Below are 24,080 nucleotides of genomic sequence, written 5' to 3'. Positions count from 1 at the left end.
CTTTCTACTTGAATCGCTTTAAACAATTCCAGGTGAACGACCAACTCTTTGTGGGTTACATGGGCGCTAAGAAAGGTCTTGCCGTGCACAAACAGACCATCTCCAGGTGGGTCGTTTTGTGCATCAAAGCCTGCTCTTTGGCTAATATGGAGCCTCCAGTGGGGCTGCGCGCCTATTCCACAAGGGTGACAGCAGCTACTGCTTTGGGACGAGGAGTCCCCCTCAATGACATCGGTCAGGCAGCTACGTGGGCATTGCGGCACATGTTCAAACACTACTGCCTGGACAGCCAAGTCCGGAGAGACCGCTTTTTTGGCCGTTCTGTTCTCCAATACTTTCTGGTGTGAACTTGGTTTGCAGACCCACCTCCACGGTTGGTATTGCTGGGGTATCTATTCTAAGGTAAGGAATCTAGAACGGTTTCTTTCAGATGAACAAGTTACTTAACTTCTATAACGATATATCAGTAAGAAACATAGGTTAGTTAGATTCTTCACCACCCCACCAATCTTCCCCGTTCTGCGAACTGACTTCTAGGGTTAAGGATATCCTTTCAGGACCCTAGTTATGTGCACCAGTGGTCAGTGTCTTATATGGCTCTGAGCTTCTGGCGTTGAAAGTTGCATACAGAACTGACGGCAGCACGCGAGGGCGGCGTCTATGTAGCTACCGTGACATCATCCTGGTGACCATGACGAAGGATGCGGAGTCGACTGACACCACCTTCTGAAGCGCTGGGGTACTGCTGACGAAAAACTTTCTGGATTCAGTCTGACGCCTGGGGGTAATTCTAAGGTAAGGAATCTATAACTAACCTATGTTTCTCACAGATACATCGTTACCGAAGGTAAGTAACTTATTAGTTTGGCCGGTCTAAGACAGCCGGCCAAACAGATATGCACACTTAGAAGTGCACCAGCCACTCTTACTTGTGACTCCAGCCCCACCACCACCACCCTACACACGCTGGCTCGGCCCGCAGCTGAAAATTAAAAATAATGAAATATCGTTTTATATTTCAGGTGCTGGCTCTGAGCCAGTGGGGCGTCGCTCCTCTGCTATTGTAGAGGAGCCATGGCTGATACTGCCATCATCTTGATTAACTAAAGGGAGACAACTTCAGGCTGGACAGCAGATCTGTACGTTGACTTACAAGAATCTGCCTTGCTAGCAAAGATGGTTTGTCCATCAAACCATACATCTTCCAGGGGCCTGAGCATTACCAGAATTGGTGGTCGGCATCCCCATGTGGCGCTTAACTACAACAATGCTATTGGCTGCGCAACTGGCTCCACAACATTGAAGCCAGAATGTTTGGGTAACTGTGAGGCTGCTAGACTGTCCTGTAGACTGATGGGGCAGGCAGTCCTGGTTGGGTACATTAGGGTAGCCAAAGCAGAAACCTTTAGAAATGCATGTGTATATACACATCAGTAAATCAGGTATTACTAGTAGTTTTTCAAATTAAACTACCAAGAGCAATGATTTTTTTTGTTTTTAACATTACTTACTCATTGTCAGAAGGGATGTTCGCAATACGTTTTTTCTTGCCTGGACGATCAACCACTAGTGTTCGGTAAGTAGATAAATACACAGATGATGCAGCTCTAATCTCCTCAAAGGCGAATGGGGAACCACAAAGGTAGATTGAACACTCTACAAAGCTTTTATCACTTTGTCCTTGACGGCTCATTAAAGGGCAGGAAAAGAGCACACTATTTCTGGGAATCTTAGGAAATAGATTCTGCTTGAGCTGTACCAACTGAAGCAAACGCCTCAGCAGCCTTCTTAACCAGACATGACAGCAGAATGCTGGCCTTCTGAAACCAAGAAAAATACCTCTAGAAATATCAAGGTGGATTTTGTAGTTTATCAACGTTGATGCACCATACTCTCCAGAAACACTTGTCACTATCAGAGGCATCAACTAAGTTCTGCAACGAATCCTGTAGCTGGAGCTGTAAAGCTCAGGGAACCCTTGGATTTTTTCACCTGATGAAATGGACATCATAGATCACTCTAAATCCATTAAATACAAAGTTAGTCTTCATGAACTGGGTGATATTTTTGGTAAAGAAAATATAAGGATAAGTTACTTACCTGTAATCCTAGTTCTCTTCCAGGGGTATCCTCATCAAAGTCATAAGCACTGAATATTCCCGCCCATGTGCGGGGACCCCGGAAATAATAAAATTATTTTTGAAAAACATATATATACACAGCTCTGTATATGTATAAACATATATTATTTGGCGATCTATGCACAGATATGAATTCAGCAGCCCACATGCCTCGAACCCAATAATCCACCATAGGTATAATAATACACCTAAATCTCTTTTTTTTAATGAGGTAAAAACTCATGATAAAGGAAAGAGAACACTGTGCAAAACACAGATCCACAAAACATTGTTAGCCTGCAGGCTGCATTGCAATACAATACCATAGAGACTGAAAAGCCTTGTACAGGTAAAAACTGGCACCGTGCCTTTAAGGCAGCCCTGACTCCAATATCCCATCATGCCTCAGGGGTGACAGTTGGGTCAGTTGTTCTTTGCGGGACCGTAGTCCTAAACACAAAGATATACTTCTTCCATGTTTGATAATACAATCCTCATATTTGCCTGGGGAGGCGGGTGGGTTGCTTATGACTTTGATGAGGATACCCCTGGAAGAGAACTAGGATTACAGGTAAGTAACTTATCCTTCTCTTCCAGGGGATCCTCATCAATAGTCATAAGCACTGAATAGAATAGCAAGCCCACCTTCCACCTGCAGGCAAATGAGAACAGCACTATACATGGAGTAAAACCATTGAAAAAATCAGTTATTGAACAGATTCCTCAAGGAGGCTTGTCCTACTTGAGTGTCTGCTCTGGTGTCCGAGTCCAGACAATAATGCCTCGTAAATGTATGGACAGATCTCCAAGTGGCTGCTTTGCAGATCTCGGAGAGTGGGACATTGAGAAAAGCAGCAGTAGCCGCTTTGCCTCTTGTGGAATGCGCTTTAGGTAGAGCGACCAATGGCTTCTGAGCCAGTTGGTAAGCCAATTTAATACCGGATACAATCCACCTAGCAATGGAACGTTTGGATGCAGCAAAACCTGTGCGGACAGCACCATAGTTTACAAACAATTGGTCAGATTTCCTGACAGCCTTAGTCCTATCTAGGTAGAATTTTAGAACCCGCTTAACATCTAAAGAGTGCAACGCCCTCTCAGCTGGCGAGGAGGGGTTGGGAAAAAAGGTTGGCAAAGAGATAGTCTGATTGACATGAAAATCTGACACCACCTTTGGTAAAAAAGATGGATGAGTTCTCATCACTACCCTATTAAGGTGAAAAATCGTGTAGGATTCTTTAGAACAGCGGACCTGTATTTCACTCCCCCTACGTGCTGAAGTGATAGCTATTAAAAAAGCTGTTTTCCACGTAAGGTGCTGTAAAGTAGCTTTATTTATGGGCTCGAAAGGCGAACTCATAAGCTTCGAAAGAACCCAAGTTCAGCTCCCAAGAAGGCGAGGGAGGCCTTACTGGGGGATAAACCTTTTTGAGCCCCTGCAAAAAAATCCTTCACCACCTGCAGCTTAAAGAATGACTGCTGCGATGGAGAGCGCCTATATGCTGTAATGGCCGCTAGGTGAACTTTGATGGGAGGAACATTTCAACCCCACCCTGGCTAAGTGAAGAAGATAAGGCAAAATCACTTATTCTTGACATTTTGTAGGGTTATAGGGATGCTGAATACACCATACATAAAACCTCTTCCACTTACAGAAGTAAGAGTGTCTTGTAGAAGGCCTCCTAGCTTCCTTCAGTATGGTCATACACTCCTGGGGAAGGTTTAAATGACCATACTGGAGGACTTCAGGAGCCATGCTGTTAAGCTCAGCGAGGGAAGACTGGGATGGTAAATCTTCCCCTGCATTTTGGTTAACAAGTCCGGTCTGCACGGCAGACGCTTGTGAGGTCGGATCGACATGTGGCGGAGATACGTGTACCACCACTGCCTCGGCCAGTCCGGTGCTATGAGGATCATCTTGGTAAACTAATGTTGCAGTTTGGTCACCACTTTGGGGATCAGTGGGAGAGGCGGAAAGGCGTACACAAATGTCATTGACCAAATCGATCATAAGGGCATTCCCTATGGATCCTGGCCGATGGTATCTTGAGGCGAAGCCTCGGCATTTCGCGTTGTTTTCGTCCGCGAAGAGATCTATTTGCGGACGTCCCCACTCCCCGAAGATGTCGTCTAGCACCTAGCCGTTGAGTACCCAGTCCTCTGGATCTTGAAAATGACGACTGAGCAAGTCCGCTTTGACGTTAAGCTCTCCTGGCAGGTGTACCGCTTTTATCGAAATGTTCCTTGCTAGGATCCAGTGCCACAGGGACTGAGCCTCCAGCGAGAGCGTCCTGGATCGAGTACCCCGCTGTTTGTTCAGGTAGTACATTGTGGTGGTATTGTCCGTTTGTACTAGAATGGGACTCGTCCTGATTGCGGGTAGGAACGCTTTGAGGGCTAGGTGGACTGCCCTGAGCTCTAGCATGTTGATGTGGTACAACCGTTCGCTGCTGGACCACAGCCCCTGGGTCTGCAGGGATCCCAAATGCGCACCCCAACCCTGCAGGGATGCGTCGGTGATCAACGTCTGAGATGGGGGTTCTTAACGAAAAGGAATTCCCACCTGTAGATTGAGTGGCTTCAACTACGACTTGATTGACTGCCTGGCCGCTGAGGAAAGACACTGTTTCCTCCCACAGTGAATTCCTTTGGTCCCATTTGTCCTCCGGATCTTGTCCGAGGACGCATCCTCAATCTGGCATTGGGCACCAGGAATATGCAAGATGCCATGGCCCCTAGCAGAGACGATATCTGTCGTGCTGTAGACAGATTGTTGGTTATAATCTGCTTGCCTTTGTGGATAAGGGATAACCGTCTCTCCTCCGAAGGAAACACTTTTCCTACTGCGGAGTCTATAGTTGCACCGAGGTAGTGTATCCTTTGTGTTGGTGTGAAGGTGGATTTCTTGAAGTTCACCCTGAGTCCCAATCTGTGACACAAATTAAGGCAGCGTGCCAGCTGTGAGTGTACGGAGGCGATTGACCTTTTATCAGCCAATCGTCTAGATAGGGATAGACGAAGACTCCTGCGCGCCTCAGTGCAGCCGCTACTACTGCCATGCATTTTGTAAATACTCGAGGAGCCGATTTCAGGCCAAATGGTAGAACCTTGAACTGATAGTGGGAGGTCCCCACTATGAACCTTAGAAATTTCCGATGACTCTGTACGATGGGAATATGAAAGTACGCGTCTTGCAGGTCCAGCGAGCAAATCCAATCGCCTCGACGGAGATTAGGATATATTTGGTGAAGCGCAAGCATGCGAAACTTTTCTCTTTTGATATGCTTGTTGAGTGTTCGCAAGTCCAAGATGGGTCTGAACTCTGCTTTTGTATTTCTTTTTTGAATTAGAAAATATCTGGAGTAGACTCCTCTCCCTCTCTGCGCCCAGGGAACTCTTTCTATTGCTGATTTGAGCAGAAGGGTCGCCACTTCTTCTCTTAGCATCTTGAGGTGTTGAGATGATTGTACAGGGTGGATCGAGAGAGGGGGACTCCGGAAACTAAGCGAGTATCCATGTCGCAGTATATTTAGAACCCACTTGTCCTTTGTGATGGATTGCCACTCTGGAAGATGGTTTGCAATACTTCCTCCCACCGGAGCAGTGGACGGCATTGGAGGAAGCGGTCTCTCATTGCTTTCCTTGAGCCTTGTTTCCACTGCCGGCCTGGCGGTTATTTCCACGTCCCCTAGATGATCTGCGGGACTGAAATTGTTGCTTCTTTTGCCCTTGTTGGTCTTGATTTTTCTGCCAGTGAGGGGTTTGAACCCTCTGTTGGTAGCTACGCTTGTCTGTTCCCCTACGACGACGGAATTCTTTTCGTTTCTCTAGCCCCACGGCTTTCATGGTCTCGAGTTCTGACTTCATGCGAGCCATTTCGTCATCCGCATGAGAACCGAAAAGCGAACTACCCGAGAAAGGCAGATTCAGAATTCTTGCCTGTACTTCAGGTTTCAGAGCAGTCAGCCTTAGCCAAGAGGATCTTCTGGCGGAAATCCCATGAGCATACGAGTGGGCTGCCAACGTTGCTCCATCCGCTGCTGCGCTTATGACCTGGTTTGAAACTAGGCTGCCCTCGTGCAAGATCTCTTCAAACTCCTTTCTGTCTTCGGAAGGTACTTTTTCTATAAATCTCTGACGGGAGTCCCACAGTGATCTGTCGTAGCGCCCCAGAAGCGCTGAGGCACTGGCCACTTTCAGACTAGAGGCCGCCGAGCCACATACTCTTCCTCCCCAAGAGTCTTGTGATTTACTTTCCTTATCCGGCGGCACTGTGGATGACAAAACCACTGAATGAGTTTTTCTGGCAGCAGCCGTGATTACAGAGTCCGGTGGAGGGTCCGCCTTAAGAAATAAAGATCCTCAGGGGCCGGACGATATTTAAGAATTCGCGCCGGCGCAGATTTGATAGTCGCTGGCGTGAAGATGTCCATTACCGGTTTAAGCAACCCAGGGACTAAAGGCAACAGTGGACGAGACACCGCTCGCTCATGAAGGGTCTCGAAGATGACAGAGGAGGTGGTTTCTTGAACAGTCATGGGAATGTTCAATTTTGTCGCTCCTCTGCACAACACATCTTCGAAGGTGCTGATGTCGGCCACTGGCGATACTCTAGATGGTGGTGTATCTGAGAGTGTGGGTGAGTAATCCCTTCTGGACGAACGGCTTGACGAAGAGGATGAGGGGGACCTCCGCCGCCATCTCCCCGATCTGATTCTCTCTTCTATGAGAGGTGGACCTGGACCACCTTCTGGGCGAACGTGAGCGCCTTTGGAATGCTCTTCCTCGAGAATGGGATCTTGCTGGTTGTGATGGTTGATCCAGAGCCCTCAATTTTGTTAAGGAAGCATTAACTGCCTGAATCATCGAAGTGTTCTGAGGTATTTCCCTGATGGGGCTCTGAGTCAGAGTATAGTCCTCTTCTTGAGAAGTATGCTCCACTGGAGGAGCTGGAGAGAGACCCAACACCTCCGGTGATCCGGATCTTGATCTCGAGCCTTCAGAGGCTGAAGGTGAAATTGAAATCGGACGAGATGAATCGTGCTCCGATGTGGTATAAACCAATCTATGAGGAGATTTGCGTCTCGATACTGGCTTGAAAGTCAGCCGAATGTGTGACGTTTCCTGGTATCCCACCGCGGAGGACCGTCTCGACAGTGATAGGCCTATCACCGGAGATCTGGACTTCGACGCCGAGAGGATAACCAGCGATGTGTCCTGCCTAGACGTCGAGAGCCTTGTCGTCGACGGAGGACTTGTCCTGGACGGAGGCCTAGAACCCAACGGGGAATCTCGCCTCAACGTCACTATCTTCTCCGAAGATTTGGAGACCTTTGACGACGGAGGCACCCGCCTCGACGTCGAATGTTCCGACGATGATCTTTGTCTCGACGTCGTCAGTACTTTCGAAGACTATCGCCTTTCTCTTGACGGCGAATCAGGTCTCGACGTCGAAGATCTTCCTGGATCTTTTGACAACGATCTTTGCCTCGACGTCAATGTAGATTTCGACGTCTAACGCCTGCGCTCTTCATGCGACGTCGACTTTTCTCTTGGTGTCGATTTGGACGTTGAGCGATGTCTATCCTTTGACGTCGAACTATGTCTTCTTGGCGTCGATCGGCGAGGACTCTCCTTCGACGCCGAAGGATGTTTTCTTGACGAAGTTGCCGACGACGAACAAATGCGCTTCGCCGCCGGATCTTTTGGAAGCATGACTCTCCCTGGACTCCTCACCTCTCGGCGACGATCCCGCCGCTGGAGTCTTCGACGCCGAGCCCGACGCCGATGGAGAACAGACAGTGACCAGCTGCTTCGACGTCGACCGTTCCGAAAGGCCATAAAGCCTAATTCTCTCTCTCTCCTTCAAAGTCCTCTTTGAAAGGTCCTTGCAGTGACGACAGGATGCAGGAGAGTGAGAATCCGGTAGACAGACGATACACATCGTGTGTGTCTGAAGAGGCCTTTTTGCCACAGGATGGACAAGGCATGAATAAAGAAGGCATTTTTCTGACAGAAAAAAATGTTAAATCTAGTCAGAAAACACAGGAAATACACTTCCAACAGAATTTAACAAGAGGAAGCCCAAAAAATTACTATAAAAGTAACAATTCTTGACTGGAAAGTCAAAAATGAAGAGAGCTGAATTCCAGGGTCCTGACTGAAGGAGCCGGAAAGAACTGACCCAACTGTCACCCCTGAGGCATGATGGGATTTTGGAGTCAGGGCTGCCTTAAAGGCACGGTGCCAGTTTTTACCTGTACAAGGCTTTTCAGTCTCTATGGTATTGTATTGCAATGCAGCCTGCAGGCTAACAATGTTTTGTGGATCTGTGTTTTGCACAGTGTTCTATTTCCTTTATCATGAGTTTTTACCTCATTAAAAAAAATCAAAAAATAAAGATTTAGGTGTATTATTATACCTATGGTGGATTATTGGATATGTGTGTCTACATTGTCTAGCCTTCTATGGGGGCTGCATTTGCTTGGAAAAAATAATATATGTTTATACATATACAGAGCTGTATATATATGTTTTTCATATATAATTTTATTATTTCCGGGGTCCCCGCACATGGGCGGGAATATTCAGTGCTTATGACTATTGATGAGGATCCCCTGGAAGAGAACTAGCAGTTTGAAGAAGGCAAAGTGAATTGAAGACATCAAGTTGCCAATAAAGGAGCCGAATGTCTCCCTAATGACCTTGGCAACTTTAGAAGCAGCTTTGTTATCCGCTTTGAAGGAGAAAAAGATACCATCAGAACCACAACGGATGTCACCAGCATTGTTGTGTCATTGACTGAAGTCAACCAAAGCCACTCTAAAATGCATTTTGGGGAAGTGCAAAAATAGCCAGCTAACTTTCTGAAACTCCTTGATGACTTTTGGAAGCTCCTCAGGTAGGGAAATCAACTTCTTGAAGGACAGGAAGTCTCAAAAGATGACGAGGGCTTCTTAGTCCTCTTAGGCTCGTTAAGAGACCAATAATGCAACATTGGGTCACTGAACAATTCCTAGAACAGGATCTCATTCTCTCCTACCTCAAAAGAGACCTAGATCTGGTCAGTGAAATAATCATCAGCTTATCTCTCGAGCAGTGGCTATGGGGTACTAAAAAAAAAAAAGTTACTTGAACACCTGACAGACCATGAAAAGGAAGGAAATGAAGACCAATAATAGATGGGCTGCCACAGACAGGAGTAAAAACTGGCACTGTAATTAAGGGCCACACCCTTCCTCCTGTGTCCTATCAGGGGCCACAGGTAACAGTTTGGTCAGTTCTTTTTTTGACTCATGGTAACTGGTTTGTGTCCTGCCTGTCAGGAAGAAGGCCCAGTCAGACCAATCACCTCATCCCCAGACCTGTGCAGGGTATTTCTTCCTGAAGACCTTTCACTTCTTAAGACTAATGAGGATCTCCTGCAAGAGAATCGCATTTAAACAAAGTGAACGCATGGACTTAAGGAACGGTTCAAGGAACTCTGCTACATTCATGTTATCAAACTGATTTTGTTGCTTGGTTAATCTTACCTTCATCTCTTAAGGTAAAGCGACCCATTTGAGGAAATTCTTTGAATGTCTCAAGGCATATGGTCCCTGCAGTCTTTAAACGGGCAATGCATACTTGGTCTTGTTTCACAAAACGAGGGCGAGTCTTACTTTTCTCTCCTGATTTTTTGTCTACTAGGCAGATTAAGGCCTAAAAAGAAAGTTCATGTTACATTTTAAAATATTGTATTATCACTCAGTTTAAAATGACCCGAGATGCCTTTCATTTGAAATCTCAATGAATTAAGTGCTTACAATAAAGATGGTTACTTACTCGGTAAGCATCTGTGCGTAGCATGTAGGGCTGTAGATTCACATATTCTGTATGCTACTGCGATTTAGTGTGGAGTTCAGACTGTTTCAACTTATTTTTCTTTGAAAAAGTATTTCGAGTTACGTGGTTTTGGGGAGTCTTCCTCTTGTGCTGAACGTGCATGGGCACGGACTCCATGGTTCGATTGTTCTCCCAACCCCCACACAACCGATGAGTAGGTATGGAGCAGTAAGTAAGGTAGTATAATGTCCATGAGTGTTATGGAAATTAGGAAAATTGAGAATATTAAATACTAACTTTCGGGGAGGCAGGTGTGCACATGTGAATTCACAGCAATACATGGGCTAAACAGATGCTTACAGCGAAAGTATCAATCTATTCATAGAAAATAGAGGCTGTACACGCACATGCTCTGCTTGAACTGCAAGACAGTACTCCTCTGAGCAGTGGCTAGCCAGTTGATGGTGCACAGGTCTGAAGTCATGAGGATAATTTGACCAACTCTAGCATGTTGCCTGCAAAGAATATAGACACAATGTTATGTGAAGGTGTGTGGAGGCGGCAAAGTGGCAGCTTTCCAATAGACCGCTATGAGTAAGTTCCCAAAGAAGGCCACAGTGGTGATCTGTTTGTGGGAGGTGTGGGGTGGCAGCAAGTGTGGGTCTTTGGCTTTAAGTTAGCAGGTTTGGATTCATTTGATGATCCAAGAGGCTATGCCCGTTTTTTATATGGATTGACATTTAAGAGATTGTGTAAAGGCAACAAAAGGGGCTCTGCTTTGCAGAAAGACTGTCCCATCTATGTAATAAGTGCAACCACTGCAGAGTTTGTATACCGCCTTGCTTTTAAATATAAAGCAAGGCAGACATGTTGTCTTTCGCATGATGACTACCTTGAATGTCTTGGAGAAACATGTGAAGGACAGGTGCATGGCTAAGGGTTCCAGATGACGGACGTGGAGACACTATTGAGGAGATGGCCACAGAGCCCAGAGACTGTCATACTGCATAGATACGTCACCCACCATGCAAGTTAAGTATCCTTGGTGATGATTACCTGAGAATTGGATCTGCAAGGGGCTTCCCCGCAACAGGCTGTCACTGGTGCACCACTGGAGACAGCGAAGGTTGCTGGCCCTTAACACAATCTTCCCACTGACCCTCCGCTTGTGATCATTTAGCAGATAGCCACTTTTGCAACATATGGAGCCTTGCATGACTGACTTCGGCTATAGGGGAGGCCATATTACCCAAGATGCGCATCGCTTTGAGAGGAATGAGTGGCTGAAAAAGAGGCAGTAGCTACTGAAATGTGGCAACCCTTTGATCGCTTGGGAAGGACTTGGTCGTGACAGTGTTCAGGACAGGGGTCTCCAACCTTTTCAACAATAAGCTACTTCAGATCAGTGAAAATCGTCGTGAGCTACTGATTGCCAAGTAACTTGTGCATTGTTACTAGACACCCAGTCACTCAGCTTCATGGACTTTACACCTAAAGTCCATGAAGCCCAATACTTTGGTTTGAACAAAATACTGTGACTGGGGGTGCTACGATAGGGTTGCCATCTATGTCAGTGAAAGCATGATATGTGGGGATGTTTGAACAAGTGTGTGAATGAATGGGATATATGTGTATGGGTGACCTAAAACCTATGTACTTGTGGCACAGAACATAGCTTTTGCCACATGTGGCACCGTTACATGTACAACACAAACAGAGCCATTGTTTTTCAAATGGGAGAAATTTAAAGTGCAGAAAAATGTTCTGCAACAAATTTCATAATAAGGAAGATTTTTCTACATTTTTATTTTTACTGTATTTTTCAGGTCTCAATATGGCAGCCAGTCTACCAGCCTCTAGGAGCAACATGCCTGCTGTGTGTAAATGCAACACTTTTAAATGGGAGAAAATTCAACTGTAAACTTTGTTTATATGCATTACATAAAACCCATCATAATAATTTTCTCCCATGTCAAAGTGTCTTAACAAACCGCAGGCATATTACTCCAGGTGGGCTGTAGACATAGTGCCATATTTATAACAGAAACAGCCATTTATTCACATGTGAGTAATTTAAAGTGAAGAAACCTGCTTCATAAAATATTCACACTTAATTGGCATAATTTAAAGTAGAGAAACACGTTAAAACAATGTTTCAAAGAAACTGTTTTCTTCACTTGAAATTTCTCCCATTTAAAAAAAAAAAAATTCAGTTATAATATAATATAATGAACTGTTCATTTTAATATTCTCTAATTTAAAAGCATTTGGATGTTCTTCTCATGCTTTAATATTGAGTTGAGAAGGACTTTTATTTAAGAGTTAAATACCTCAATGCTTCAGGTCTGAACCTCTGTAACCCACATGGGTCATAAATCAGAGTGGAGCAGGGCTCATTGTCAGGCTCTGCTATCTGCAGCCTGATGTGTAAATTAAACAGACTACGCTCAACATTTAAAGGTAAATGCAACACTTATTGCAATTCGCAGTTAAAAATGAAACCAAGGCTGGGAGCTACTGGTAGCTTATGATCCAATGGTTGGAGACCATTGGTTTAGGACCACACCCAGAAAAGGTTAGATCTGAATTGGCTAGATCTAGGAGTTAGAGGATGTAAGAAAGTGGCTCTGAATGTACTGTTCCCAAATAGGTACAGTGTGCACAGAGTCCACAGTCCCGAGAGGTTTGGCAGAGGCTAAAGTTGGATATAACCTTACTCTCTAAAGTGGTAGCTTGCTCGAGCAGTAAGGCAGTATCAGAGGACAGTGTAAAGCATTTGTTGCACACACAAGAACTGACCTCTAGGCCAATGGTTTTTGTATAAAAATATATAGTTCTATTTTAGAACCAACAGTGGGTATCAAAATATACTTTCTCAGGATGAGATGCTGTAGATAAATACTTTTCAACAGGCAATAGACTTTTGAATACAACAGTTACAGTGGCTGCAATAGGCAACACAATTTCCAACACAATAATACATTGAGCTCAATGGGAATTTCTAGTTAAATGCAATTAGTTACTTTAAGGATAACTTTAACCACAGGACTGGGTCCTGGATTCAGTCCTGGGTCATTTCCTGTAAACAATTGAGTAAAAGTGTTTTGGTTACAGTTGTTGTTTTTAAGGACAAGTTACTTACCTGTAATCCTAGTTCTCTTCCAGGGGTATCCTCATCAAAGTCATAAGCACTGAATATTCCCGCTCATGTGCGGGGACCCCGGAAATAATAAAAATTATATATGAAAAACACACACACATATATATATATATATATATATACATACATATATACACATATACATACATATATACATACATACACACATATATATACATACATACACACATATATACATACATACACACATACATATATACATACATACAAATATACATACATACAAATATATATATATATATATATATATATATATATATATACACACAGCTTTGTATATGTATAAAGCAATCCAGCTATAATAGAATGTTATTAGCTCGGCTGAGAACTGGTAGCTATTTTAGGTTGGTAACCTTTCCAGCCACTAAAGACTGGTCGAAAAACTTAATCAAATGCCCGTGTGATGACTTTGCCACACAATCAACAATCCATTGTGTTTTATTTTGAAAATTTTACGTATGGGGGAGGAAGAGATATTTAATACCTTTGTTAAAGATCTGGGGTTTGAGACAGTGTAGACCCGCCTTATTCAAGTTGCTCTTACTACAAAATGAAATGACCATAAGTGCTGTATCTGTTTTTAAAATTTACAATTAGATGCAGATCTTCCATGGCTTAAATTTTAATCTGACTCGAACTGTAAAGAAGATCACTCTACCGTGCTGTTGTACCAACGCAAGCTGAAGTGCAGAATTTATGTTATTTAAAGAGTTAGTCCCAGTATGAATCACTTAAATTGTTATATATTTTGATCTGTATTATGGAGTTTAATTGTATGTATTAAATTTTAATGTGCTTTTATGATTTTCATATTGAAATCTAATAAAGCTATGATGATGATATAAACGTATATTATTTTTTCCAAGCCAATGCAGCTCTCATAGTAGGCTAGACAATGTAGATATAAATATCCAAATAAACACCATAGGCATACAAATACACCTAAATCTCCTTTTTTTTAATGAGGTAAAACTCATGAGAAAGAAAACACTGTGCCAGGCGGTATTTAAAGACCGCAGGCCCAAACTAAGGGACGAGAACAGTTTCTTGCCAAACTGCTCGAGTCTCTTGGAATCCCGGTCCGGCGGAGCGGTCGGGAAGGAGGATTGGGAAGTAGAGGCCTGGATAACCAGACTCTCGGGGGTGGGGTGTTGGGACAGGAAGCTGGGGTCGCCCGGAGCAGGGCGGTGGCGCCTGGCAACGTTCCTATCCACAGGAGGAACTGTGGAGGGCTTGGACCAGGTGCCCTGCAGAACGTCACTGAGAGCCTCGTTAAACGGCAGCAGAGGCTCAGTGGAGCTTGCTGAGGTTCGAAGCACCTCAGTGAGGATGTTGGTTCTCACAGCCACGGCAGGCAACTCGAGCCCAAGGGCCTCAGCCGCCTTGCGCAGCACCACAGAAAATGCTGCACCCTCCTCCGAAGCCACGGTCGGAGGAGAAGTGAATCCAGCGTCTGGTGAGGTGTCCAGCCCGCTGGCCTCCCCCAGTTCATCTGCCCAGTCCTGAGAAAGCTGTGACTGAACAGCCAGAGGGTCCTCGAACCCCTCCCAGTCGCCCCCTTCTTCCGATTCCTGATAAACAGGAGGAATGATCGGAACCGGACTGTAGAGATGGTAGGTCTCTAGCGGCGTCGGATGCGGCGTCGGCGGACGCCGTGCCGGCGTCGGGTCCGGATGAGGGCTAAACTGGGGCGTCGGCGTCACAGGCGTCGGCGGTGACGGCGTCGGTGGTTCAGGCGTCGGCGCCGGTGGAGGAGTGACAAGGTCAACCGGCGTCGACTGGGGCCCAGGCATGGGCCCCGCGGGGACCTGCGGCGTCGAGACCGGAGTCGTCGACGGCGCCGGGGCCGGAGCCGCCGGCACGCGAGGTCGCCCAGTCGAGCCCGCGGGGCCCGAAGGCGCGCCAGCGGGCGTCGACGGCGGGGCCAGGCTCCTCATGGCCGAGAGGAAGGCACTGATCTCCGCCGGCGCCGCGTCAGCCCCAGGGACCGGAAGGTATGGGGGCGGACGCGGCACCTGCGGCTCCGCCGGAGCCGCGGGGGTGGAACCACTTGGACCCTCGGCCGAGTCGCGCGACCGGCGAGGGGAGTCCGAAGAGCGATGTCGCCTCTTGGACTTCTTTGAGTGTTTGGACTTACCCGACGACTTGGAGCCCGACGATCGATGGTGGCGTCGGCTAGGGCTCCGCGAGCGATCCTTGGACCTCCTCCTGGACCGGGATCGCGCACGACCCGGAGCCGAGTGGCGAAGCTCGAGAAGCTTGCGGGACCGCTCCCGCCTAGCCTTCGAAGTCAGGGCCTGGCAGTCGTTGCACGACTCCGCGTCGTGGTCGAGGCCTAAGCAATAGAGGCACCGGCGGTGGTGATCGGTCACCGACATCAGTCGATGACAGTCTTCACAAGCCTTGAACCCAGGCATCCTACCGGCACCAGATGTCGACAGACAGGGATCAAAAATGATCAAAAAGATTTAGTCAAAAAAGACTAAAAGGGGTAGCTCTCCCGGATCTGCGCTTACTGGCGCGGAAAAAAGAAGAACTGACGTCAGCGCGCGAGGGCGGCGTCTAAGTACTCCGACGTCATCCCGGCGCACGACGCCGACGACGGACGCGGAGCCGCAGACGACGCCTAGCGACGCGCAAGGGGTATTGCTGACGAAAAATCTTCCGGATCCAGTCTGACGCCTGGGGATATTCTAAGGTGAGGAATCTAACTAACGTGTTTCTTTCAGATTCTCCTTTTTTTTAATGAGGTAAAACTCATGAGAAAGAAAACACTGTGCCAAACACAGATAAAAAACATTGTTAGCCTGCAGGCTGCATTGCAATACAATACCATAGAGACTGAAAAGCCTTGTACAGGTAAAAACTGGCACCGTGCCTTTAAGGCAGCCCTGATTCCAATATCCCATCATGCCTCAGGGGTGACAGTTAGGTCAGTTCTTTGCGGGACCCGCAGGTCTAAAACTGAATATGCTACTTACCAGTATGCATCTGTTCTTGGCATGTAGGGCTGCTGACATTCATATCTGTGCATATCTGTGCATAGATCGCCGCCTAGTGTTGGGTCCGGATGTTTGCACGTTGTTGTCCTGGAAGAGTCTTCGAAGTATCACAAGATAGGTGACTCCTCCCCTGGACCACAGTGCGCATGGGCATCCTCTCCATCCCCAGATTGTTTTTCGCCATTGTGGCAGTGATGAACAAGTTACTTACCTTCGGTAACGATGTATCTGTAAGAAACATTAGTTAGTTAGATTCCTCACCTTAGAATATCCCCAGGCGTCAGACTGGATCCAGAAGATTTTTCGTCAGCAATACCCCTTGCGCGTCGCTAGGCGTCGTCTGCGGCTCCGCGTCTGTCGTCGGCGTCGTGCGCCGGAATGACGTCGTCGCAGTACTTAGATGCCGCCCTCGCGCGCTGACGTCAGTTCTTGTACATAGCTTTCCGCGCCAGGAACGCAGAGCCATGCAAAGACCGCCACTGGTGCCAAAAAGAAAATCTAGGGGCCTGAAAAGGATAACCTTAACCCTAGATGTCAGTTCGCAGAACAGGGAGGATGGGTGGGTCGGTGAGGAATCTAACTAACTAATGTTTCTTACAGATACATCGTTACCGAAGGTAAGTAACTTGTTCATCTGAAAGAAACACGTTAGTTAGATTCCTCACCTTAGAATAGATACCCAAGGAATACCATCCCCGGTGGTGGGTCTGCGAACCAAGATCACACCAGAAAGTCCTGGAGGACAGAACGGCCAAAGAAGCCATCCCTCCGGACTTGGCTGTCAAGGCAGTAATGCCTGGCAAACGTGTGTAGCGAAGCCCACGTCGCCGCCTGACAGACGTCCTGCAAAGGGACACCCCGTCCCAAAGCAGTAGTAGCCGCTGTGGCCCGAGTAGAGTGGGCGCGCAGCCCAACAGGAGGGTCCTTTTTTGCCAAGGAATAACAAATTTTGATGCACAAAACGACCCACCGAGAGATGGTCCGTTTGTGCACAGCTTTCCCCTTCTTAGCACCCACGTATCCAACGAAAAGTTGGTTGTCCACCCGGAACTGCTTTGTGCGGTCCAAATAAAAGGAGAGCGCACGTTTTGGGTCCAGACGGTGGAGCCTCTCTTCCTCTTTGGAAGGATGCGGAGGCGGAAAGAAGGTGGGCAAGGTGACAGACTGCCCAAGATGAAATGGAGTCACCACTTTCGGAAGAAAGGAGGGACGAGGCCGAAGGACAACCTTGTCCGGATGAACAGAGAGAAAAGGAGGCTTTGAAGATAAAGCCTGGACCTCACTCACCCGTCTAGCCGAGGTGATGGCTACCAGAAAAGCAGTCTTAAGCGTCAGCAGACGAAGACGACAATTATGAAGAGGCTCAAAGGGAGCACACATCAGAAAAGTGAGAACAAGATTCAAGTCCCACTGAGGCATTACAAAAGGGACAGGAGGGAACGTGTGAGTAATGCCTTTTAGAAAGCGTGTAACCACAGGGGACTTGAAAAGAGAAGGCTGATCAGGAAGCCGCAAGAAGGCAGAGATGGCAGCAAGATAACCTTTCAGGGTGCCCAGGGCAGAGCCCTGCCGGGCCAAAGAAAGAAGAAAGAGGAGAACCTCAGAAAGAGGGGCGGAAAGGGGATCCACAGCCTTTGCTGTGCACCATGCCACAAATTTGTTCCGCCGGCAGGCGTATACCGTCTTTGTGGAGGGACGCCTGGCTGCCAGAATGATATCACAGACTTCAGGAGGCAAGTCACATGGCATCAACTGCCGCCGCTCAATCTCCACGCATGGAGGTGGAGGCTGGACAGGTTCGGGTGGAGGACCGTCCCCTGCTGCTGCGACAGAAGATCCTCCCGAAGGGGCAGACGTATCGGAGGATCGGTCAACATACTGAGTAGCTCGGGATACCAGTACCTTCGTGCCCAATCCGGAGCCACCAAGATGACTTGGGCCCGGTCGTGCCTGATCTTCTTCAGCACTGTGGGCAGAAGTGGTATAGGCGGAAAGGCGTACAACAGACCGCAACTCCACTCGTGACGAAAAGCGTCGCCGAGCGAGTGCCGCCTTGGAAATTCCAACGCGCAGAACTGCTGACATTGCGCGTTCTCTTCGGTGGCGAATAGATCTAACCAAGGCTCTCCCCACTGCTGAAAGAGACCATGCGCCACTTCGGAGTTCAGACGCCATTCGTGATCCATCATGCACCGGCGGCTGAGTTAGTCTGCTCTGGCGTTCAGAGAGCCCGCCAGATGTTGAACCACTAGGGTGACGCCCTGGTGTTCCAGCCATGTCCAGAGGCGCAGAGCCTCCTGACAAAGGGTCCACGACCCCACCCCGCCCTGTTTGTTGCAATACCACATGGCGGTGGTGTTGTCCGTGAACACCTGCACGACACTTCCCCTGACAGAGGGAAGGAAGGCTTTCAGTGCAAGTCGGATCGCTCTCAACTCCAACAGGTTGATGTGGAGACGAGACTCCGCCGGAGACCAGAGGCCTCTGATCTCCGCCTCTCCCATATGGCCACCCCATCCCAGGAGGGACGCATCAGTCACTACGACATGCTCCGGATGGGGAAGGGAGAGGCTTCTGCCCATGACCCAATCGCGGTCCGTGAGCCACCACTGCAACTGCTGTGCAGTGCCCTCCGAGATCAAGACACGGTCGGACAGGTTGCCGTGATGCTGGGGCCACTGAAACTTCAGGTCCCACTGCAGAGCCCGCATGCGCCGCCTGGCGTGATGCACTAGTAGGATGCAGGAGGCCATCAGCCCCAGAAGCCGCAACACTAGCCTGACTGCAACCCAGGATAGAGGCCGAAAGATGGGAATCAGGGCCTGAATATCCCGGACCCGCTGTTCCGGTGGATAGACCCGGAACTGCGCCGAATCGAGAACTGCTCCGATGAAGAGGAGCTTCTGAGGGGGACTCAGGTCTGACTTCGGCACGTTGATGGAAAATCCCAGCAAATGCAGGAGATCCGCCGTAGCTAGAGGTGGGAGACGACTGTCTGGGGCGAGCCCGCCTTCAACAACCAGTCGTCGAGATAGGGGAAGACTGGAACCCCTGATCTGCGCAGATGAGCTGCGACCACCGCCATCACTTTCGTGAACACCCGAGGGGCACTGGTGAGGCCGAAGGGGAGCACGGTAAACTGAAAGTGCTCTGGGCCCACCGTGAACCGCAGGTAATGCCGGTGGGCCGGCAGGACGGGGATGTGGAAATATGCGTCCTGCAAGTCCAACGCTACCATCCAGTCTCCGGGGTCTAGGGCAGCTAGAACCTGAGCCAAAGTCAACATCTTGAACCTTTCCTTCCGGAGGAAGGTATTGACGTTCCGGAGGTCCAAGATAGGGCGGAGGGCCCCCTTTGCCCTTCTTGGGTACCAGAAAGTAGTGGGAATAACAACCACGACCTACTTCTGGGCTCGGAACGTGCTCGACGGCCCCCTTGGCCAAGAGGGCCGAAACTTCCTCGTGGAGAAGATTCAAATGATCCCCCGAGATACGGTGGTGCTGCGGTGGCATGGCTGGAGGGGTCGTCTCGAAGGGGAGGGAGTAGCCCCTTCGGACGATTTGCAGCACCCACCTGTCCGATGTGATGGACCGCCAGTGGAGCAGGTGATGGCGAACTCTGCCGCACACTGGCGTGGAATGGGCCTGAAAGCTCGGACTAGGAAGGCTTTGAGGCGGATGCTGCCGGGGTGGATGTGGGCTGACCTAGTCGTCCTCCAGAACCGCCTCGGCGGAAACCACGTCCGCGACCGCGCGCAGGTTGGTTCTGCGGCTGGTGGCTAGGCGCACGTGAGGAGGCACCCCTTCCTTGGCCACGAAAGGGGCGAAAGGCGGAAGTTTGCGACCGCAGGGCCGAGAGGCCCAAGGACTTGGCCGTAGCCCGGGAGTCCTTAAAGCGATTCAGCGCACTGTCAGCTTTCTCGCCAAAAAGGCGAGTGCCATCAAAGGGCATGTCCATGAGAGTGCTCTGGACATCGCCCGAAAATGACGTGGACCGCAGCCAGGCGTGACGTCTAAGCGCCACTGTGGTAGAAATGGCCCTACCCAGAGAGTCCGTGGTGTCAAGCCCACATCGTATAGCATGTCGCGCGGCATCCCTCCCATCGGCCAGAGCCTGGGTAAGTCGTGTCCGGACCTCCTCCGGACACAGGGGCAGCGCGTCCTCCACCGTATCCCACAGAGAGTGGGAATAACGGTCCAAGAGACAAGCGGTGTTCAAAGACCGCAGGCCCAAACTAAGGGAGGAGAACAGCTTCTTGCCAAACTGTTCTAGTCTCTTGGAATGCCGGTCCGGCGGGGCGGTCGGGAAAGAGGATTGGGAGGTGGAGGCCCGGATAACCAGGCTCTCAGGGGTAGGGTGTTGGGACAGAAAACTGGGGTCGCCCGGAGCAGGGCGGTGGCGCCTGGCGACGTTCCCGTCCACAGGAGGAACTGTGGAGGGCTTGGACCAGGTGCCCTGCAGAACGTCAATGAGGGCCTCATTGAATTGAAGCAGAGGCTCAGTGGAGCTTGATGCAGACTGAAGCACCTCAGTAAGGACGTTAGTCCTCACAGCGACGGCAGGCAGCCCGAGGCCCAAGGGCTGCGGCCGCCTTGCGCAGCACCACAGAGAAAGCAGCGCCCTCCTCCGAAGCCACAGTCGGAGGAGAGACAAATCCAGTGTTTGGAGAGGTATCGAGGCCACTGGCCTCCCCCAGTTCATCTGCCCAGTCCTGGGACAGTTGAGCCTGAACGGCCATAGGATTCTCGGATCCCTCCCAGTTGTCCCCATCATCCGACTCCTGGTATAGAGGAGAAAGTAACGGAGCCGGGCGGTAGACATAATGTGTCTCTAGCGGCGCCGATCGCGGCGTCCATAGACGCCGTACCGGCGCCGGGCCCGGAGTGGGACTGAACTGGGGCTCGACGTCGAGCGGAGTAGACGTCGGCGGTGGTACCGGAGTCGACGTCGGCGGTGGTACCGGTGTCGACGCCGGCAGAGGAGGCGTGACTAGGTCGACCGGCGTCGGCGGGGACTCGAGAACGGGTCCCTCGGGTGCTTGCGGCGTCGAGGCCGGAGCTGTCAACGGCGCCGGAGCCACCGGCAGGCAAGGCAGCCCAGTCGGGTTCGCGGGGCCCGAAGGCGCACCAGTGGGCGCCGATGGCAGAGCCAGGTTCCTCATGGCCGAGAGGAAGGCACTGACTTCCGCCGGCGTCGCGTCAGTCCCAGGGACAGGAGGGTATGGGGACGTGCGCGGCGCCTGCGGCTCCGCCGGAGCCGCGGGGGTGGAACCACCCTGACCCTCGGCCGAGTCGCGCGACCGGCGAGGGGAGTCCGAAGAGCGGTGTCGCCTCTTGGACTTCTTGGAATGCTTCGACTTACCCGAAGACTTTGATCCCAACGACCGATGGTGACGTCGGCTGCGGCTCCGCGACCGATCCTTGGACCTCCTCCTGGACCGGGATCGAGAGGCGCGCGGAGCCGAGTGGCGAATCTCGAGAAGCTTACGGGACCGCTCCAGTCTAGCCTTCGAGGTCAGGACCTTGCAGTCCGAGCACGACGCCGCGTCGTGATCGAGGCCCAAGCAGTAAAGGCACCGGCGGTGATGGTTCGTAACCGACATCAAGCGGTTACAGTCCGTATAGGCTTTAAAACCAGGCATCCTACCGGCACCGGAGTCGAGACAAGATCAAAAAGGATCAAAAAGTTAGTCAAAAATTGACTAAAGGGGTAGCTCTCCCAGATCTGCGCTTACTGGCGCGGAAAAAAGAAGAACTGACGTCAGCGCGCGAGGGCGGCGTCTAAGTAGTCCGACGACGTCATTCCGGCGCACGACGCCGACGAATGACGCGGAGCCGCAGACGACGCCTAGCGACGCGCAAGGGGTATTGCTGACGAAAAATCTTCCGGATCCAGTCTGACGCCTGGGGATATTCTAAGCTGAGGAATCTAACTAACGTGTTTCTTTCAGATGGAGTAGATACAGTAAGTGATGACCATGCTATACAGTAATTCTGAGAGCTGCAGCTGCGACAGGCGCCGGGGAGGAGGGTGGGCGATATAAATGTCAGCAGCCCTACATGCCAAGAACAGATGCATACTGGTAAGTAGCATATTCAGTTCGAGGCATGTGGGCTGCTGAATTCATATCTGTGCATAGAATACATAGCAGTACCTCCTATTAGCAGCGGCTACCAGTGCCAGCTGCAGCAGTCTGAAAAAGAGTTTTGAGAACAGCCTGTCCTACAGCTGGCTGCTGTTTTGAGTGTACATCTACACAGTAGTGTTTGGTAAATGTATGTATAGTGGACCATGTGGCTGCTCTACATATTTCCTGTAAAGGAATGTTTCCCAGGAAAGCCATGGACGCCCCTAACTTTCGTGTTGAGTGGGCTCGTGGGGGAATTGTTAATGTGCGTTTAGCTTTTTGATAGCAAATTTGAATACATTTAACGATCCATCTGGCTATCCCTGCTTTGGAAATGGCGTTGCCCTTGTGTTGTGGAGAAAAGGCAACGAAAAGTTGTTTTGTTTTCCTAAAATCTTTAGTCCTGTCTATATAGTACATGAGGGCCCTCTTTACATCTAGTGTATGGAGCATTCTCTCAGCGACATTTTGTGGATTTTGAAAGAAAACAGGCAGTTCAATAGTTTGATTCATGTGGAACTGCGATATTACTTTAGGCATGAATTTGGGGTTGGTACGTAGTACGACCCCATTTGCGTGAACCTGTATGAATGGCTCTTGAATGGTTAGTGCCTGGAGTTCACTAACTCTTCTTAACGAGGTGATTGCTACTAGGAAAGCTACTTTCCAGGTGAGGAATTGAATCTCACATGAGTGGAGAGGTTCGAAGGGTGGACCCATCAGTCTGGTGAGGACCAAGTTGAGGTTCCACACCGGTGCTGGTGGGTGTCTTGGGGGAATTACTCGTTTGAGTCCTTCCAAGAAGGCTTTGATGGCAGGCACTCTGAATAAAGAGAGGTGCTGCCTGTTTTGGAGATAGGCTGCTATTGCGGTTAAATGGATACGGATTGAGGTGTATGCCAGATTGCATCGGTATAGGTGTAAGAGGTAACAGATTATGTTTTGAATGGATGCGTCTAGCGGGTTAATGTTATTGTTGGTGCAGTAAATGACAAATCTCTTCCATTTAGCTGCATAGCAAGCTCTGGTAGTGGGTCTCCTGGCCTCCTTGATGATCTCCATACAGTCAGGTGGCAGGTTTAGGTAGCCAAACTCTAGGACTTCAGGAGCCAGATTGCCAGGTTCAGCTGTTGCGGATCTGGGTGCTGAATTTCACCATGGCTCTGCGTTAAAAGTGCAGGTTTTATCCGCAGCCTTTGATGCGGCACCACGGAAAGTTCCAGAAAGGTGGTGTACCATGGCTGGCGCGCCCACGTTGGAGCAACTAGGATGAGTGTCAGTGAGTGCTGTCGCAGTTTGCGTGCCACCAGCGGTATTAATGGCGCTGGGGGAAAAGCGTACGCAAATCTGCCGGACCAGTTCACCCATATCGCATTGCCCTGCGACTGTGGATGTGGGAACCTGGCGGCAAAGCTTTGGCATTTTGCGTTTTTGTTTGTGCCGAATAGGTCTATCTGTGGATGACCCCACTGTTGGAAGTACGTTTGGAGTACTGATGGGTGTAGCTCCCACTCGTGCATCTGGTGGCTGTGTCTGCTGAGCAGATCCGCCATCTGGTTGTCCTTGCCCGGGAGGTGTTCCGCCATGAGGATTATGTTCCTCTGAATGGCCCACTTCCACATGCTCTGAGCCAGATGAGACAACTGTGGAGAGTGTGTTCCTCCCTGCTTCTGTATGTAGTACATGGCAGTCATGTTGTCCGTCCGGATTAACACGACTTTGTTGCACAAGTGTACTTTGAATGCCTTCATGGCGAGGAAGATTGCCATCAGCTCCAGAACGTTGATGTGCATCTTCTTTTGTTGTGTCGTCCATAGTCCCTGCAC

The 24,080-nt window shown here is 49.4% G+C and overlaps 1 protein-coding gene across 4 annotated transcripts in view; it reads right to left on the bottom strand.

Moving 5' to 3' along the window:
- The window catches only part of GSPT1 (G1 to S phase transition 1), a 583,971-nt gene that overhangs the window by 63,330 nt on the left and 496,561 nt on the right, over positions 1-24,080 (bottom strand). For all 4 annotated transcript variants that reach the window (XM_085632101.1, XM_085632103.1, XM_085632104.1 and 1 more), the window contains one exon: positions 9,653-9,821. In XM_085632101.1, coding sequence (XP_085488227.1) covers positions 9,653-9,821 — 169 coding nt within the window. The remainder of the gene's footprint in view (positions 1-9,652; positions 9,822-24,080) is intronic.

Source organism: Triturus cristatus, chromosome 10, assembly GCF_964204655.1.
Source record: "Triturus cristatus chromosome 10, aTriCri1.1, whole genome shotgun sequence".
In the NCBI taxonomy this organism is placed as follows: Eukaryota; Metazoa; Chordata; class Amphibia; order Caudata; family Salamandridae; genus Triturus; species Triturus cristatus.
This window is presented reverse-complemented; position numbering and strand designations above follow the sequence as displayed.